Here is a 19316-nt window from a genome sequence, read left to right as displayed (position 1 = left end):
ATCCTTATATTGAGCCTAGGGGAAATTCTGATCCGAGATTCTACTCTGGCAAAGACAAACAGGCACACAGGCACAAATCAAGTAAAGCAGAAGACTGTGGGTGCTCTCTGGGGAGCCACACTGGGGACAGTGGAGGAGCTATGTTTACTGCTTCTGAAAAGCCAGGCTGGCGACATGCAAAGACCGGAAATGTGCTGCAAGGCAACACTAGCACCCAATTAATTACCTTTCCCATTTTGTTTTATTTTTGATATTATTTTTGGTTATAAAACAGCTAACTTTCTTGCCTTTGTTTTTTCTGTTTCTGTCTTGTCTAGGAGTTTATAAATATTTGACCTTATTCAAAATGTTCAAAGAAGAATAATGGAAGCCCCTGAATACCTTGATTTGGATGAAATTGACTTTAGTGATGACATATCTGTAAGTATTACTACTTGCAAGCAATGCTTTCAAGGTATTCTGCCTTCAACTTCATGGGCTACTTTCTCTATTATACTCTATATATTCTCAACTCTTCCAACTATGTTTAGAAATTGACAGCAGAAATCCTGTGTGGTGGGCGAAGTGTGGTTTTAGGGTCTCCTGGACCAAGAAGTGAATCCCTCTACATGTGTGAGCTTGGGAAGACAAGACATTCAACCTCACTGAGGTTCCATCTGTTCCAATGTTGTCAAAACTATTGACTGAGAACATTTATAAAGTGCTTACGTATTGTAGGCACTTTCAGAGGGTTAATTCCGAACTCCTTTAGAGTTGACAAGGACACAGAATAAAGAACAGCCAAGTTGGCATTTATTAACTGATGAACAATAAAGGGAATAATACTTCCAATCACTGTGGGTATCAAAGCACAGATTGGATACTTGTTGGGAATAGTTAGGAAGACTCATGCATTGTAATTCTATGAAATTACATTGATAAGGACTGGACCAGCTGGTCCTGCTTAACCCTGTCATGATGTGGTTTAATAAGTCTCTTACTTCCCATAACACCCACAGACTTCTTGCTGCTTCCCGGTTAACTCAGGACTGTTCTGATTGGATTGTCTACATGCACCTTGCTTAGAGCTGCATGTGACTTATATTGGGCCCACAATCAATTCGGTGACACCAGCAAACATGCTGGCCTCTAATGCCCCAGAAAAATTGGGCTAATTAACTCTCAGAGTATGTAGTGAGAATTTTGCTGTTTCTGAACTAGCCATGTAACTCTCTTCCCAGGACCTCTAGACTCACAATTTCTGACCTTGTCTTGCATTGATCTCTCAGTGCTTTGGGTCACCACTGGAAATTGTCTCAAAATGCTGAACTTACTTTAACATGCTTCTGTCAGCAGTTTTATACTCCTCTACTTTATTCCTTACCTTGAAATAAAATATGCATACTGTACGTAAGAATAGGATTACTGGGATGAATTCAGTGAATCACTTATTTTGTACAACCTTAGATGAGTTTTTTTGTACCAGAGAAATGTGAATTCAACCTTTCCCTATAAGAATAGGATTACTGGGATGAATTCAGTGAATCACTTATTTTGTACAACCTTAGATGAGTATTTTTTGTACCAGAGAAATGTGAATTCAACCTTTCCCTGTTTCAGCTTCATGACAATTTTTATCAGTCCTCATTAAGAACAATGCAAAATAAGCATCTTCTTTCCCATATCTTTCTGTCTGTCTCTTTCTCTCTAAATCACCCCGCTTGATATGAAAGCTTTCAGAGCACAGTTCTCTTGTGACTACTCCCCTTGAGGTATTTTGAGCTGAGTGGGGGGGAAAGTAAGGAAAGTGAATGATAGCATTGGGGTATGTGGGTAGGGCGGACGGTGTCGTAGAAAGGGAAACTTGTGTCATGATTAGAAGTTGGGTGGTAGCTCTCTGAGCTTTAGTAATAAAGTTGTGTGTTAAGAGCATGGACATTGGAGGCAGCCAATCTGGGCTTTAACCTTGTTCTGACCTTTGCTGGCTGGATGATTTGGGGCATATTAACTTTGCCTTTCTGAGATGCCCACCTAACTTTTAAGGTTGTTTAGAGGATTGAGTGAAATCATAATATATTTGAAACACTTATCTTGGCACACATAGTAAGTTGCTCTTAAAAATGGTAGCTTTTGTTATTATTTCAGTGAATAATACAATAATATTTATATGACCAATGGTGAAGAAAAATCTCAAGGGAAAAGACCAGGCATGATGTCAAGATATTTAAAAAAAAAAAAAAAAAACTCAACAGAGAAGTTCTATTTACAGAAGAATCATCTGGCAGCAGCCCATAATTTTGATGAATTAGGAATCTCCACTTGAAAGATAATAAAATATGTTAAGCAATGACCGAAGCTGCTTAGCAAATTAGGCTACAGGATTACGCAATAGTTGAGCTTCTACAACTTGACCACTCTGAAACATAAATAAAGATATCCATCTGTAATTGTGTAGCTGCATCCAAACTTTACTCCTTTAAACATGTTTCTATTGTTTGGATCTCTAACCAGAATTTAAACTTAAATCAGGTTTTGAAATTATATAGAATTGAAATTCTATGAAATTACATAGAATTGATAAAACAATAACAATGGCTAACCTTTATTGAGCATTTACTATGGGACACACATTATCTTGTTTAATCCTCACAATAATCCTATGAAGGAAGGTACTGTTATTTTCATTTTACAGATGAGGAAGCTATAGCATGAAGATCTTAACATAACTTGTCCAGGGTCACCCAGCTAGTTAGGAGCACTCTGTCTCTAGAATACCCAAGTCAAGTAACACTTGACTGCTTCTTCAAGACAAATATAGTTTATTGCAGTGGTTCACATCAGGGGGGATTTTACCTACCATCTCTCCAACCCCAGGAACACTTGGCAATACCTGGAGACATTTTTTGTTGTCATGCTGGGGAGGTACTACTGGCATCTAATGGGTAGAGACCAGGGATGCTTCTGAACATCCTGTCATATACAGGACAGTCCCCTACAACAAAGAATTATCTAGCCCAAAATGTCAGTAGTATGAAGGTTGAGAAATTCTAATCTATTTTAATCCACTTGAAGCTGAAGAAACTGTACTTTAACTGGCAACCTCTACAACATAGTAGATGATTCTATCATAGTTCAGTATGATCCAGGTTTAATACCTGAAATATGCTAGAATCATATTGTTCTTAATGATTTCATGATGAAAGTAGTGGAGATAAGCTATTAAATATTGATATGATTGTTCTCAGTCTATTTAGCTAAACTAGGAGCAATAAATGTTACAGCTGCTTTAGGGGCTAAATGGAGATTATTCAAATGCTAAAGTTGAAAAATGAAAATGTTTTCAATGTGCTAATTCATTGGCATGATGAATAATTCATGGCATAAGAAGAAATGTAGTTTCCCACAAACCTGCTTTCATTTTTAGGATTCCATAAACCTCTTTCTCTGACAGCCCTTAAGCCTCTTTCCTGGTTGTGAAAAATGAAAATGTTTTCAATGTGCTAATTCATTGGCATGATGAATAATTCATGGCATAAAAAGAAATGTAGTTTCCCACAAACCTGCTTTCATTTTTAGGATTCCATAAACCTCTTCCTCTGACAGCCCTTAAGCCTCTTTCCTGGTTTAAGTAGCGGGAGGGGGGAAAAAAGAGCACATGAGATTTGAAAAGGATGTTTACAAAAACATGCCCAAGTTTAAAACTCCTCTTCTTACTCTCCAGCCATAGCCTTATTATGTAGTCTAGGCTTTCTATTTCATGGTTTTTCCCCTCTGGTCATGAGCCTGGTTCTTGTTTTAATTAAAACACAAGCTGTATATTGGTATAAAAAACAACTAGAACTTTTTTGCCTTTACCTAATGAGACAAAACACAGAAAGCAACCAAATTATTCTGAAGCTTCCCAGACTCAAAAATAATGCACATCCTTTGCAAAATACAGAGTTTAAACTATACATTCTTGTAATCCTGCCATCTAAAAAGGCAGAACATTTTGCAATAACTGCAGGTCTGTGAGAGAGAGATGACAACACACATAAACACAAAGGTTCAAAGTAGGTCTTTTCTGTCACTAAATGGGTTTACAGGTTTCTCTCTTTATTCCTATGGGAGACAGATCCATCTATCTTTGAAAAAACAAAACCTCTCTGGAATTCTTGGGAGCCATGGTGTATTTATTAAGAGAGGCCAATTTGCTGTTTTTGAAAATAATATCAGACACAGGACTGAATAAAGCAGAGGCTGAACTATGGATCTGTTGAAGAGCTTCATTCACAGCCATCGGCCATCAAACGTGCCACCCTCTAAGCTGAACTTTTTGTCTGTTGTCTTGTCCAGGCCTCACATCAACTGCGAGGTAGGCTCTGTTTTTATTCCATCTGGCAGATGAGAAAATTGAGGCTTTGAGAGATTGTGTGACTTTCACAAGGTTACAGATGGATAAGTGTCAGGGCCAGGATTAAATACAGAAGTGCGTGACCACATTACTCTTCCCCTTCCGAGCAGCTTAGTTGAGTAGAAGTATCTGTACCAGTCACCTTCCCCATTGCTATCCCCACCTGGCACTGAAGCGATTAAAAATTGCATTTTGGAAGTAAGGGAGTTGGTATACCGTATACATATATGTGCATATATGTATATATATGTATATACATATATGTGTGTGTATATATATATTTTTTTATATGTAAAATAAAACCAGTTAAAGAAAACTTAGTCAAATTTTTAAATTTTACTGTACTTTAACTTTCGCATTTGTAAAATGATGATAATCATCTTATCGCCCTGGATTTTAAGGAGAAAACAGAAGAAATTATATATATTTTATAAATGTATTATATAAACACACATACACATATACATGCACACACATAAGCACATACCCATGAATATATATACAAGCATACATATATGTGTAAATACACACTGGTACTTGCAAAAGTTCATGGAAAGACTTGTATTATATTTTAATTCTATTTTTCCACAAACTTTTCAGGTTATTTACACAAATACCCATGAATATATATACAAGCATACATATATGTGTAAATACACACTGGTACTTGCAAAAGGTCATGGAAAGACTTGTATTATATTTTAATTCTATTTTTCCACAAACTTTTCAGGTTATTTACACAAACCATTTACCTTTTTATTCACAATAAGCTTTTATGCCAGTCTACTCAACAAGCATTTATTAAACATTAACAGTGTGCCAAGCACAGTTCTAGGCTCAGGGTGAATGACACAGACTTGGTCAGTGCTCTCATAGAGTTTACAGAACACTATAATAACAATTAAAGCATATTATGAAACATCAGGTTTACTTCATGGCAAGTCAAATTTAATTACAATACTAAACTCTATTCTTGACAGTTAGTCTTTATATTTTGATGATGATTGATCATTTCCTCACAACTAAAACTAGACCATCACTGAAGGTGAACAAGGTTTGTATCTGGTTGTCTGCCCTACTGCAAGATACATTTATTTTTGTAATTGCTTTTGTATTTTTTGCTTCACTAATTGTCATTACTTTGGCTTCATTTTTAAATGCTCATTTTGATACTTTTAAATGTAAATAATAATAATGGCTAACATTTACTGAATGCTTACTGTACATCAGACTCTATTCATCATGTACTACTATTCCTCACGTTCACAGCCACACTTGGATGTAAGTACAATTATTACACTGTTTTACCAGTGAAGAAATTGATATATAGAGGTTAAATAACTAAGATTAATTAGCTAGAAAATGAAGTTAGGATGTAACATGGGCAGTCTGGCTCTAGAATCCATGTGTTGTAACCAAGGCATTGAAAATGGCTTCTGCTGGGTCCCTTGGTCACCTCTGGCTTCCCAGTTCACCTAGACCTCTTCCCCACCATGTCCACTTCTCACAGGAGGAGGTCATTCAGTACTTTGATCCCACCATCTTTACCAATGTGGACCTTCATCTTCTGCCTGACTACACATTACATTTATTACATTAGTATTACAATAGAGTAATTCCTGGTGTACTCTTAAAATGGTCAAAAAGAATGACTAAGATTTCCCAAATACCAGCCACACACAATGTCTTAATGAAAAGGATTTTTTGTTATTTTAAATTTTTAAAAAACCTCTCAGAAGATATAAAAACAAAGAACCAGAGCAAAAATCAAATGAATTTGAAAATAAGATTAATAATCATTTTTATTTTTGGAGCCTAAATAGCAGAAAGAAGTGTATTTAAAACTGAGTAGGATAGATATATGAAAGTACAGTTCATCGGTATCTGTACTATGTAGAGGTGATCGTGGAAACTGGGGGAATAGTTAAGGTCATCTGTGAAAGTATGGAACGTGGAAAGAGAATAATGTTCCAAGTAAGAAACTGTGTGGAAGTATATCCCACGGGGCAGGATGGGGGGCTGGGGGAGGCTTCTACAGAAGAAACCGGAAGAAAGATTTTGAAGATATAGAAAGAAAGCTAAGGGAGCCAAAAACTTGGGGTGGGGGGTGGGGTGGCAGAGATTTAAGGAATAAAGAATGGAATGTTCAATAGTGGCAAATAGATCATAATAAAGATAAGGGTTGAAAAGTACACACTGGATTTCCAGTGTAGACCATTGGTGGCCATCATACGCACAGGGTCTGTGTGGCAGGGTGGCAGAACCATGTTGTGGTGGCTGGAGGAATATGCAGTGATGAGGAAATAGAGACACAAACAGAGACAATTCTTTCCCAAAAGATGGCTGATGAACACAGAGCAGGAAAGCCCATGGTCAGCCAGGAAGGCTAAGATGTGGTGGGGTGCTTGTTTGTTTTTATAGGATCAAAGGAAAGAGCCCATACTGAGAGAGAGGCCAAGGAGAAAGAGGGAAGAGGGGATGATGGCAGGGCGGGAGTCCTGAGGAGATGTGAGAGGAAACCTGAGCACAGCAGATGGCTGGCCGTGAAGGGTGGACCACTAGTGCTGTTACAGGACAACAGGGGTCCGTCCCTCTGAGAGTGCAACCAAGACCAGAGCAGGAGGAAAAGGCTTTCCTACTCGGAAATAAGGAGAATACTGGGGATGGCTCCCAAAGTAGAATCTCCCCAAACGAGGAAAGGAGTCATCTTAGATAACCAAAGTTCCTACCTAACTTCCCACAAGTTCTCACTGAGGTCCTCTCACGTGAATGAATGATACAAGCTTATTCAGTTTGGATGGGTTTACTATAGGACATAAAGTAAAGAAATATTCAGAAGATGTAAAAACAAAGAACCAGAGCAAAAATCAAATGCAAATCAAAAACCAAATTTACATTTGGACCCAGGAAAAAGTGTGGTGTTTGGGCAACATCAGGACCTCTGGAAGTTGTCACATGGGCTAACCTTGAGCCCCCAGCTAGTACAGGTTACAATCCACAGGTGGCAAATTGAAACTTCCTGTCATGGTTGACCCATGACATAAAACAGGAACATGTAGGTGTGGAGGTCCTGGCTCCTACTTGGGTGGAGATTCACCAAAGTTCATCTCTGGGGCCCATATATCAGTTTCAGATGATATATTTTGAGGGCAGTCTAGCATTTCATGATTCCTGACTTCAGGCCACCTCCTGCAAGAACAGAAACAGAACAAAGCGTTAATGATCGGTTCACTTCCTGTTTCAGGCCTTCTAGCGGCCGTGAGCGCCTGGGCATTTAGGAGACCTGGACCCTAGGTTACAGTGCCATATACTCAGAGAAGGGGCACTGGAGCCCAATTTATTACAGAGGGTGTGGAGTCAGGACATCCCTTCTTGAATTGGAAAGGCAGGCCTTTGGAGGGGAGGACACAAATTTAGAAAAGTACTGTGTTCTGAAAATCTCACTTCAGCTACATGCCTTCACTTTCACTCCCAGCTTTGCTTGTACACATTGTGGTTGTTTTTATTGTGTGCCTGTTGAGATGCTGCCTGAATTTTGGAAAGCTGTGTGAGAAATCATGAATTTCATGATATCGTTTGGATGGCTGGTTTAATTGTTTCTTTTGGAAATCTAATGGGACCTTAGTTGTTTCAAAGTCTCTAGCTTGCAAAGGTGCTTGGGATGTTAGGTATTTCATTTTCTGTGGCTCATTACCATTTGAGTAATGTCTGCTTGTTCACCCAACTGGCTCCAGTTTTCAGGAACGAGGGCCAAAGCTTTCCATCTTAAACAATATCTAGGGTGGTCAGAGATCCCCATAGCCCAATGTAGAAATCACGCACTGTCATTATGAATCCCATGCATCTTCAAACTGTTTTGCATGGCAGGGTGACAAGGCTGACTGGTGTAAGCTGGGATGTGTAGGATTGTCTTGCATCATATCAACTCTGTGTGGTAGAAATCACGCACTGTCATTATGAATCCCATGCATCTTCAAACTGTTTTGCATGGCAGGGGTGACAAGGCTGACTGGTGTAAGCTGGGATGTGTAGGATTGTCTTGCATCATATCAACTCTGTGTGGTTTGCGAAGCTGAGTTTTCAGTGTCAACCCTTGACGACAGACTCTCTTGGGTGAGGAAAGAACAAAGAGAAGCCACATAATGTGCCGGGATAGGCTGAGCTATCTTTCCTTTCTTTTTCTTTCCAGTGCCAGCTCAGCCCCTTTCTCCCACCTCATTAGTTCTCACATCTTGATCTACTGGGCTTAAAATGATGACAGGAATTAAGGTGAGGAGGGAAGACTGTGGGACACACATGGAAAACAGGTTAGAGAGAAGAGACAAAAACATTTAACGGCACTTTACAGTTTGCAAAATGACCTCACCTACATTTATCTCATATAATTATCTGTGTTTTAAAGATAAGGAAACTGAGTCCCAGAGATACAACATTATTTATTTGTCTAGAACAACAGAATTAATAAATGTCATAGCTGGGACTTGACTCCAGAGCTTCTGGCTCCAAATCCATTGTCCTTTGTACAAAAGGCTAAGGCCTCAGCTACTACTCATACTATTATATTAAAATTGTTTTTTCTTTTAAATATACTATGATTACATTGCTAGATTTATAACTATGATTTTTTCTCTGAAGATTAGTGCTATGTAAATATTAACTGCTATTATTATTAGTATTACTGCCACTGAAATCGTGGGCTACCTAGAGGAATTCATTTAATTCAGTTCAATAAGTGCCTGATATCTTAGGTAAATAAAATATTGCCCACACCCTCACAAGCAGAGAAAGCAGGTATGTTAAACATATAGATGAAATGACATGTGATGAATTCTGTAATAGATGTACAAGAGTACTTCAAAAAGTTCATGGATAAATAGAATTAAAAGATAATATGAATCTGTCTGGGACCTCTTTGAAGTACCTTCATATGTCTAAGATAGGGAATATGATGGATGCTGTGATGGATGGGATGCTGTCTAAGATAAGGAAATAATATAGAGCAGTGATTCCTGAACTTCATTGTGCATCAGAATCATGGGGATGACTTTTGAAAAAACAGGCTGCTGAGCCCCACCCTCAGAGTTCTTAATTCAGTAGGTCTAGGATGGGGCCCAAGAATATGCATTCCTAACAGGTTCCTAGTTGGTGTCGATACCACTGGTCCAGAGACCACACTTTGAAAGCTAGCACTACCTCTGGGAGTGTCAGAGAGGGTACTGTAGAAATGATACCCAGGCACAGCTTGAAGAATTAAAAGGAGTTTGCCTAGTGACATAGGTAGAATGACATTCCCGGTAGGTGGACTAGCATACATAAAGGTGTAGACAGGTAAAACAGTAGAGAGGGGAGACACAAGAAATTTATTATTGCCACAATCTTAAAAGGAAGTAGAAAATGGTGAGAGATGAGGCTGAGCTCATGGGAGGCTTCGTGCGCATGCTGAGGCACATGGTCTTTGTCCTGTAGTCTGTGCAGAGCCACTGAAGGGTTTGAAACACACTTTAGTCAAATTTGCATTTTAGAAAGCTAATTAATTCTAGTGCCAAAATGAAGGTTTGGAGGAAATTCCCACTTACTATCTAAACATGAACTGTGCCCAGGAATTAGTCAATTGTGTGTAGTTCTTGTTAATTTCAGTCAAACAGTAATTAGTCCCTGTGTGCCATGCACACATACAAGTCAAAGATACCATTCTTTCCCTCAGGTGCTTCTGAGAACCAACATTTTCACATAGGAAACAACAGAGAAGAAAACAAGGGAGAAATTTACCAAGGGCAGAAAAGAGAACGGTCAGTGAGGGTTGAAGCAGTCAGGCAGGGCTTCCTGGAGGAGGCAGAACATAAGCAGGCCTTGTGAAATGGTGGCATTTGCATGGCCAGAGGAAAGCATTACAGGCCAGGGAGACCCTGGAGCAAAGGAACAAAAGGTGAACTAAACTTTGGATGTACAGGGGTAAGAAGCTGAGGTAGCTGGTCAACCTTTGGCAGGGGCTCTTCTAGAAACATGGTGGAGAAGTGAGAAAGAAGTTTAGATCAAAAAGGCTATTTCTGCACGGAATAACCTCTGGAAGAATTCTAGAAAAGGAATAAGTTTGTGCAACATAGCAGTAGGAAATATAATGCTTCTCAGCTAACCTCAGGCCCCCTCCCCTCTCTTATCACCCAGGAATAATTGGAGTCAAGGGAACAGGCTACAAAAGCATGGGTTGAGGGGCAAGAGGCAGGGAAGGTGCATTGGGCTTTGGTTCTGATAGGGCCAAAGTGACAGTAGTTACTCCTCTTGAAATTGGCCATTGTCCTGAGAATGACGTGGGTTGGCAATCTGAAAGCTCCTTATAAAAGGCCATCTGTCTTGTGAACTGGGATGAAGGCAGTCTGGGCAGCCTTCCATTGTGGCTCTCAGATGGTAGCACAGAGCAGTCTTATAAAGGACATTTCCTGGGTCATTTGTTCATTATTAAATTTGCAAATATGAAACATTTTTGCATGTTGGTTTTGTGTGTTTCCTGTGCATTTCTTCCCATCACAATGTAACCATCTGCATAGCATTCCCTTAAACTTTATCTTCCATCCAGAGAGCAGTATTTGTACTTACTGAAACAAATCCCAAATTGATTTTTTTCTTGTGTCTTTATAAAGAGGGATGCATTTTTTCAGCGTAGATTGGAGTCACTACTGAATTTGATATTCCATGCACCCTTAAAATTACACAAAACTTTAATTTTTTGGCCAACACATCATTCTTTTCTTAGATTGCTGTACTTCTTATTTCCATTCCCAGGGGCAGCTCATGACTTTTTCTTCAATGTCTTTATTCCCAGAGAATTAAAATATGTGCCTTCACAAAAGTGACATCCTATGTGACTGTGGGTGGAGAGGCAAAGTTGCCACGTTATGTAAGTTGAGCAGGTGTGGATCAGCTAGGCTAGTCTCTTCCTGTGACTCAGGCAGCCTGTGCTGTTCAAATTTAAACCTCATCAAATCAAAACTCACTACACACTGTAGGCCTCTGAGGTCAAACAGAAGAAATTGAAGCTACAGCTAATAAATCAGAGATTCTGATATGGCTGACTTTATGGTGGGGTTAGCAGTTAGGATGCATGTGCTTGGAAATGCAGATAGCAGGTCATCCACTTTAATCAGATGTATATCATTAAGCCCAGTGACCAAACCTTATTGAATTTGTCATTAACTATATTTAAATGCAATCAATCTTAAATTTCCTCTTTCTAATATTTTGCCTTGGAAGAAAAGAAAAAACAACAACAAAAATGAGTCTTTGCCAAAGGGTGTTTCATGAGGCACATGGCAACCAAAACAAAAAACCCAATTTTAATTGAATTATAGACTGTGTAATTATTTAACCTGTACCAGCTGGTCTCAAGGAGCTACCAGATTCCTTAGAGAGCTCATACTTGGCCAGAAACATAAGGTAACTTATTAGTGCCAAGAAAAATGCCTTCTGTACCTGTGTTGCCTCTGACTCCCCATGAACATAATGTTACAAGGAGAAAATACCTTGAGGTTCATTTTTGGTTTAAGAGGCAGTCACCCCTCCCTCTGATTGGTTTTGCTAAAGCACCTGTAGTCTCTGAGGAATGGCCAACATCATTAAGAGGTTATTGCATCAGACAGGTAAGAGTAATTTCTCTAATTAGTCATTCGAGATTTAATTTGTTTGTGGTATGCAATTGGCAAGTTGACAATAGCTACAGCAGCCCCTCCCTCTGTCTTGCTGTCCTGATATCCTATGGTGGGGGGAGGGTCCTCAATGGAGATGCTTTGCTCCATCTATCAACATCAAGCTAACTAAAGTACCTTCTTGTTGAAAAATGTGTCCTAATTACACATTCGTCACTTGTAATGCTAGAATAATCCTACTGAGTTTCCCATCATCATTTTTCTTTCAGATGAAATGTTTTTTTGTAATCCCCCCAAATTTTGCAGTAGTGAAATAATTCATGATAACATGCTTATTTACATAAGAATATTGTTCTCTTAGACGTACAAAGCAAGATATTTTCAGGAAGCTGTATTTTATGAATTAAGTATGAGCATGATTGAAGACAGTCCCTGACTTGCCTTTGATTAAAGAAAGAGTTCATCCTATTTATTTTGTTTTAAAACAGCCTTCTCTAAAGAAAGATTGATTGGCATCAAATGTAGTCCCATAAATCATAGCTATTGATTTTACATTTGTTTTAGCTCTTCTGATTTTATGCCCCCTTGTGTCATAATTTGTTATCCTGATAGCCAGCCCCTGAGTTGGTGCTGGAACAGAGCCTGGAAGGTGGTTTCTTTCAATTCATACTAATCTATGTGTGAAACAGATGAGCTTCCTAGCATAGAACCTTGCTCCTCTCACTTTTTATTATATTACCCTGGTATTTCCCATGGAGATTACAGATGCCACATAGTAAAATCTGTGGCAAATGGTAACACCAGGTTGCATTGTCCAATCAGCATCAGCAGAGAGATGTCTCCTGACTGCCCTGGATGTTGCAGAGGCTGGGTGCTCTTCCACTTGGCTTTTCATGCATAAACTGACTCTTAGGATTCAGAATACAAATATTATGGCCATCTCCTGGTAACTCTCAAGGTTAGATAATTCTTCTGTCTTCCACAGGTAGCTGAAGTGATGGGAGATAGAATGTCTGCTGGCTCCTCTTCACTTTTTTAAAGAAGGACTGCCCAGCCCTCTTTTTAATCTGCATCTGCTCAGATGCTTGTAGAGCGGGCTTGGGATGCTGCCATATTACCAAGCAGCCCATTTAGGGTAAAGCAAGATAGATTTCCTGAATATACCTTTTATACTCAAGTTTTACCTTGTGTTTTGTTTTTCTGGCCAATTTGAGTGAAGGCTCTCATTTTAAATTGTTATTTTACATGCTTTCTCTCTGGCTTCTCATTCAGTATTCAGTTACATCACTCAAGACCATCCCAGAACTGTGCCGAAGATGTGATTCACAAAATGAAGACAGACCAGGTAGGTTCCACCCCTCACCTGGCCTCTTATCCTCAATTAGTGTAAAAGGCTTCTAGAAAGCTGTTTTCCCCCTCATTAGTTGCTCCTGCTTTCTGTTTTCTTTTCCCTTTATGGCTTCTGCACTCACACACACACACCACCACCCCCCTTCTCGCCTTCAACAAACAGATGTTAGGTCATCCACAAAAGGACAGCAGGACAGGGAAGCCCACTGAAGCCTCGGCTGTGTACAAATAAATGTAGGAGATCATCTTGGCATCTCCAAACCGCAGTATACACAGCAATTACTGAAAACCCGAGAAACCATTGGTGACAAAATATAATGACGCAGGCGCCGATGAAAAAATGTTGGATGCGTTTACTACCCATATGGCAAGGACCAACTTGGGGGACAGTGCTTTGCCAAAGTCTGAAACCCTATCAGGGATGTGACAGGGTAGAATCTGCAATAAGGCATACTGTAACAGTTAAGATTAAAGCAAAGCTTTGGAGTTTAATGGTGTAAACTAAAGAGAGAATTATGGCATATAGATGAAAACCAGCTGGTTGACCTTTTCTCCTTGTACCCCCTCCTCCCACCCCAACAAAAATGTACATTTAAGGTTGTTTTTCCCTCTGTAAATCAAATTAAGCCTCTCTGTTTTTTTCTCTGTGACGGGCAAAAATGAAAATAGAAAAGGATATTGATGGGAATGATACCATGGTATTAAACTATGAAATGATGTTTATTATTTTTTCCAAGTAATTACTCTAAGGCATCACCATTAACCTTGCCAAAGCTGGACCTCCTCTGATAGTAACTAGAATCCTGAGAACCATGGGTGATGGGAGCTTAAGATAATCCTCAAATTATGTTTATCATCTTTAAAAATAAATAGACGTGCCTTACCTATACAGCTACCAGAATTCTAGGACTTTCTAGGCCTTTCTAACTGAAAAGATTTTACAAAGCTAATTTACTTTTCCCCTGGACTGTTTGTTTTCTTTTGACATTTTGCTTAGATGAAATGGGGAAAATAATTAGGCTTTCTAGGTTTGTTTATCTCCATGTGTTTTTATGTGTGAGTGAAAGTAATACTTCAATGTTTGGGTCAGAAACATCACAGAAGATGGTTTTAAGTTTAAATGAAAGTTTTCATTCACCTTTAGCTTTTTCCTATTTGTATTTCAAAAACACTCGAGTTTCTGTAGGATTTAACAGAGGCTTTTGGCTATAAGCCTTATAAGGATGCATCTCCTTAAAAGGCAGTGCCAGCTTCAAAGTTGCACCCATGACTGTGATCAATGATGCAAGCTGCAGTTGCAGTGGGGAAGCTGCCAGCCTCAGAGTCGAAGACCTGGGTTCGAGTTAGAGTTCAACAATTTAATCAGCTAAATGACCTTGAGCCTGTGACTAATTATCCTTAAAATATCTTCTACTGATGTCACCAGGCATCAGTAATTTTGATCACCAGTTAAGATCAAAATTAGATGATGTATCTGAAGGTATTTTGCAGAATAAGATTTTCTTTTTCCTTTAATTGGAGGTGGGGAGCAAGAGAGAAGAAATGATAGTAAATACTTTCTTTGTGCTTACTATTCTAGGTACTGCTCTAAGAACTTTACTTTTATTAACTCAATTAATCCTAAAATCATCATGAGCTAAGTACTATCAGGATGTTTATGTTATAGATGGGCAAACTGAGGAACACAGCAGAGCAGCTAAATATTTTGCCCAGAGTCACACAGCAGTTAAGTAACAGCTGGAATTCAAACCCCAGGACGTCGGCTTCTTCATTCTGTTCTCTTATCCGTCACATATACTGCCTCTCAGACAGCTGCACTTAGTGGCAATAATTTAATTTTAACATACTGTCCTTTTAAAACTTTTTAAATCAGCATTTTTTCTCATTGATTAAGTAGCGAGTTTCTTTTCTCTATTAAATAGTTACTGTTATTTTCTGAGTTAAGTGAATAAGGAGAAACTTTTAACAATCATTTTTCCAGAGGCTGGTTCCATTTTCTCCAGGTCTTGTGACTTCTAGCCTTTTCCACCATAAATGGTGTTGGACTTTTCTTCTGTGATTGGGGAGGCCAGTTTTAAGTTCACTAGATTAAGTTTAAAACTTCACCCAAAGACCCAGTGCCCAAGGTAATCAGCAATAATTAGAGCTGACAGGAAATGGATAGATGAGGGAAAGCCTCAGACCTCTTAATGGGATCACGTGCACACCTCCAAATGATGAACCATTTGGAGGCTGATAAACCTCATTCTGATAGATCGAGTGATCTTTGAAAAGGGAATGCATCGAAAAATGCATCTGTCCACAGCATTGCTATAGAATTATCTGTGGGCTCCTTGGAAAGAGATCTTAACATGAAGTTTTCTGAGCCAGTTTCTGAAGGAATTGAGGCATTCTCAGTCAGTTCTATGGGCATCCAAATGTAGAAATAATCCTCCACACCTGTCTTTCTCATATTGGCCACCTAGGAGTTTGCTCAAGGAGTGCTAGTAAGTTTCCATCTTCTCAAGCAGATGGCAGCAAACATGCGAACACACTTTGGCACCTGAGAAAAGTCTACATCTTCCTTGGGATGTGGTACCCTTAGGGGAAACTTTTCCCAAACCTCTGTCACTTAGACTATACCCCACCAGGTATAGACATTTCTCTACCTTTCTAGAGAAGCACTTTCTATTTTGTGTAGGTTGTCAAATGTTAACTTCTGTCCTTGTATTAACAGTTCTTTGACCAGATGTTCTCAATTGTTTTCCTATTTATTCATCCAACAAATATTGGTTTAGTGTTCTCTGACCCAAGCACTGAGGACATGGTAAAAGATGAGACACACAGGGCTCCTGTGCTCATGGAGCTTACATTCTAGTGAGGGTGACAGTCAAAAGGCAAGCAAACAAATAAGATCACTACAGATAGTAAGAGATGACATGAGGTAATGTGATAGAGTAACCTGTGGGAGTTGAGGATGGAGGAAGGGCTTAGGGGGCAGGGGATGTTAGAAGGACCCAGCCATGTGAAAGCCAGCGAAGTGTGTTGAAGGCAGAGGAACTAGCAAGTACAAAGTCCCTGCACCAGGTATCAACTTAGCAAGTCTGAGGAAGACAAGAAAACCAGTGTGGTGCAGCATGGTGATCAAAATGAGGAGCAGGAGAAGATGAAGCCAGAGAGAGGGTCAGGGTCAGACTCCACAGGGAGTTCAGATTTTATGCTGAGTGCTGTGAAGAGCACGGCCAGCTGGATTCCAATTTTTCTAAAATCCTATTGCCTGCAAAGAAGCCTCAGCATGGAGACTCACAGCTCTTAGTAAGAGAACTAAAAATCATCTAGTCTTAGAGAAAGAGAGAATGCAAGTAATAAAACAAATAGGTAAAATGCTGACAACTGATAAAGGGTATCCAGCTTTTCTTTTTTTCTTTGTACTGTTTTTCGTTTTCCAACTATTGTACAAATTTACTTACAAATGAACAATTTAAAATTCATTTACTAATAAAAAGTTTTCTAAAAGCCAAAAAAAGAAAAAAAAAAATCACGTAGTCCCAGCCAGTCAGTCAGGCTTTGAAGGTGATTCTTGTCCTAACCGTGGGGTCCTGTAACCCATGCTCCATCACTCCAGTGACAGGGAGTGCACAGTCTCACAAGGCAGCCCGTCCATAAAGCTTCATTTTCTTGTTCACCGAAAGCCAGTGTCCCTTCAGTTTCCACCCATCGATCCTGGTTCTTTGGAGCCATAGAGAAGGAGGACAGTCCCTCCTGGACAGGAATGGAGATGGCAGGCCGTCTCGGTCTTTTCTTCTCCGGGTCCATATTTACCTCCACAGCTTTAAAAGGGTCTCCTGCCCATTCTTTGGCTTTGTGGATGCATTGCAGCTAACTAGCATTCCTCTTAAAGTAGGGCACCCAGAACTGAACCCGAGGTCACTCTACACATGGTCTGAGCAGAGCCTGTCAGCCCCATGGAACATCCCGTGGGACTTACCACTTACCTTTCCTGCCTTCTCAAGTAGGCCTTTCCTTCCTGCCTGCTTTTTATGTGTTCTGAGAGGAACTGGAGTATAAAATGAACACTGTGCATGGCCTTTTGAACCCCTTTGTGAGACATACAGCCCAGGGCTCCCCTCACTTCCTGCACCCTGGGCCCTCCCCCCACCAGTGGTGGGCTCCAAGCAGAGTGGGCTAATGCTGCAGTGTTGGCAGAGACTTGAGAGACGTCTCCCTGACCCTTCCACATGCCCCCCCGTCTGCCTTAGGAGTGCCCTTGCTTTAACCAAAGGCTTTGACTCCTATTGAAGTCTCTGTTTTACCCTAACAGAAATAATGTTTTGAACTGTTCTCCATCAGTTACACTGCACTATGAGTGGGCTTCACATTTCTGTGAGAAAAGAGGTTTTGAAAGGAAGCATGAAGGAATTAGAGATACAGGTTAAGTATCCCTAATCAAAAAATCTGAAATCTAAAATGCTCCAAAATCCAAAACTTTTTGAGTGCCAACATGACACTTGAGGGAAATGCTCACTGAAGCATTTCAGATTTTATATTTCTGGATTAGTAATGCTCAACCAGTAAGTGTAATGCACACAGTCCAAAATCTGAAAAAATCCAAACCCCGAATCTTCTGGTCCCAAGCATTTCAGATAAGGGATACTCAGCCTGTACTACAAGAAGGTGAGAGGGAGGCAAAGAACTAGAAGTGGGAATCCCGAATACAAACTCTGCCTGTGCTTGGAGCTGTGCAGGTGCTATTGAGGTTTCTGAGTTATTTCTTATGTGTTCAGTGTACCAGGCATTATGCCAGGCCCTCGTAAACAGCATATTTATCCTCAAAATAGTTCTCTGAGAGGGGGCCGCCATTATTATGTCCATTTTATTGTTGAGGAAACTGAGGCTCACAGAGGATAAATAGTTTCCCCAAAGTTCTGGAGCTAGCAGGTGGATCTGAAACCAGCTCTGCTATCTCCCAAGCCCACCTGAAGTTGAGACAACTGAGGAGTAATTTAGTTCAAGGAACCACATGTAGTGACTAGTGAGGGGCAAGGATTAGCAGTAAAGGAAGCTATGTGTGAAAAATTTGCACCTGAAAAGGTAGGTTATTTGTGAAATGTTTGCACACATTCTCTGATTAATTACCTCTACTCATGTAGGAAAAGAAGAAAGCACAAGGCAGTGAGTATTAACTCTGCTGTATGGTTTTCTCCAAATGAGGACTAAAAATACATTATGGCAACATATGGTATTCAAATCAAAACATATTCAATTTCATTGACTTCGAGTTTTTTTAATTAATTGGACATTCAAATACATATTTGTTTCAATTCATGATGCTTTAAATACCTCGTGATTTTTGAAAATATGTATCTGCTAAGTTCATTGTATAATTTTCTTATGAAAGAAAGCAAATAAATATTAATGCAGCTTTGCATCTGAGAACTTAGATGCTCTGAGGTTAGAAATTCAGTTATGTACCAGTAATGACTTTGTGATGTGCCTAGGAATAGATTCTAAAAGAATATTAATACCTAAATCATATAAAATATTACTTGTATGACAATGGGTAAGGGAAACCATACTTTTAAAACTTGATATATGGTAAAAGTTATTTTGGATGTACAGTCATGTGTTGCTAAACAATGGGGATAGGTTCTGAGAAATATGTTGTTAGGCAATTTCGTCTTATGAACATCATAGAATGTACTTACTCAAACCTAGCTGGTATAGCCTTCTACATACCTAGCCTATATGGTATATCCATTATAATCTCACAGGACCACTATCATATATGTGGTCTGTTGTGTTTCAAAACATGTTATGTGGTGCATGACTGCATATTTTAAAACATTGCAAATTTGCTGTATTTTTAGACCCTGTACATGCAAATTGTGCAACAAATCTTGAACCTATGAAAATAAAATATATGGTTTTCTAAGAATTTCAAGGATTTCAGCCAGCACCTAAAATAATTGACATGA

General features: G+C 39.4%; 1 protein-coding gene across 1 annotated transcript in view; it reads left to right on the top strand.

The window, feature by feature from the left end:
* Window positions 1-327: 327 nt before the first annotated feature.
* The window catches only part of LOC103609154 (synphilin-1-like), a gene marked incomplete at its 3' end in the record, with an annotated part of 36991 nt that continues 18002 nt past the window's right edge, over window positions 328-19316 (top strand). The window contains exons 1-2 of the mRNA XM_008593507.1: window positions 328-420; window positions 13285-13357. Coding sequence (XP_008591729.1) covers window positions 364-420; window positions 13285-13357 — 130 coding nt within the window. The remainder of the gene's footprint in view (window positions 421-13284; window positions 13358-19316) is intronic.

Source organism: Galeopterus variegatus, unplaced genomic scaffold, assembly GCF_000696425.1.
Source record: "Galeopterus variegatus unplaced genomic scaffold, G_variegatus-3.0.2 Scaffold9269, whole genome shotgun sequence".
Taxonomy (NCBI): Eukaryota; Metazoa; Chordata; class Mammalia; order Dermoptera; family Cynocephalidae; genus Galeopterus; species Galeopterus variegatus.
The sequence above is the reverse complement of the archived record's forward strand: the minus strand, read 5'-3'. Positions and strand labels throughout refer to the sequence as shown.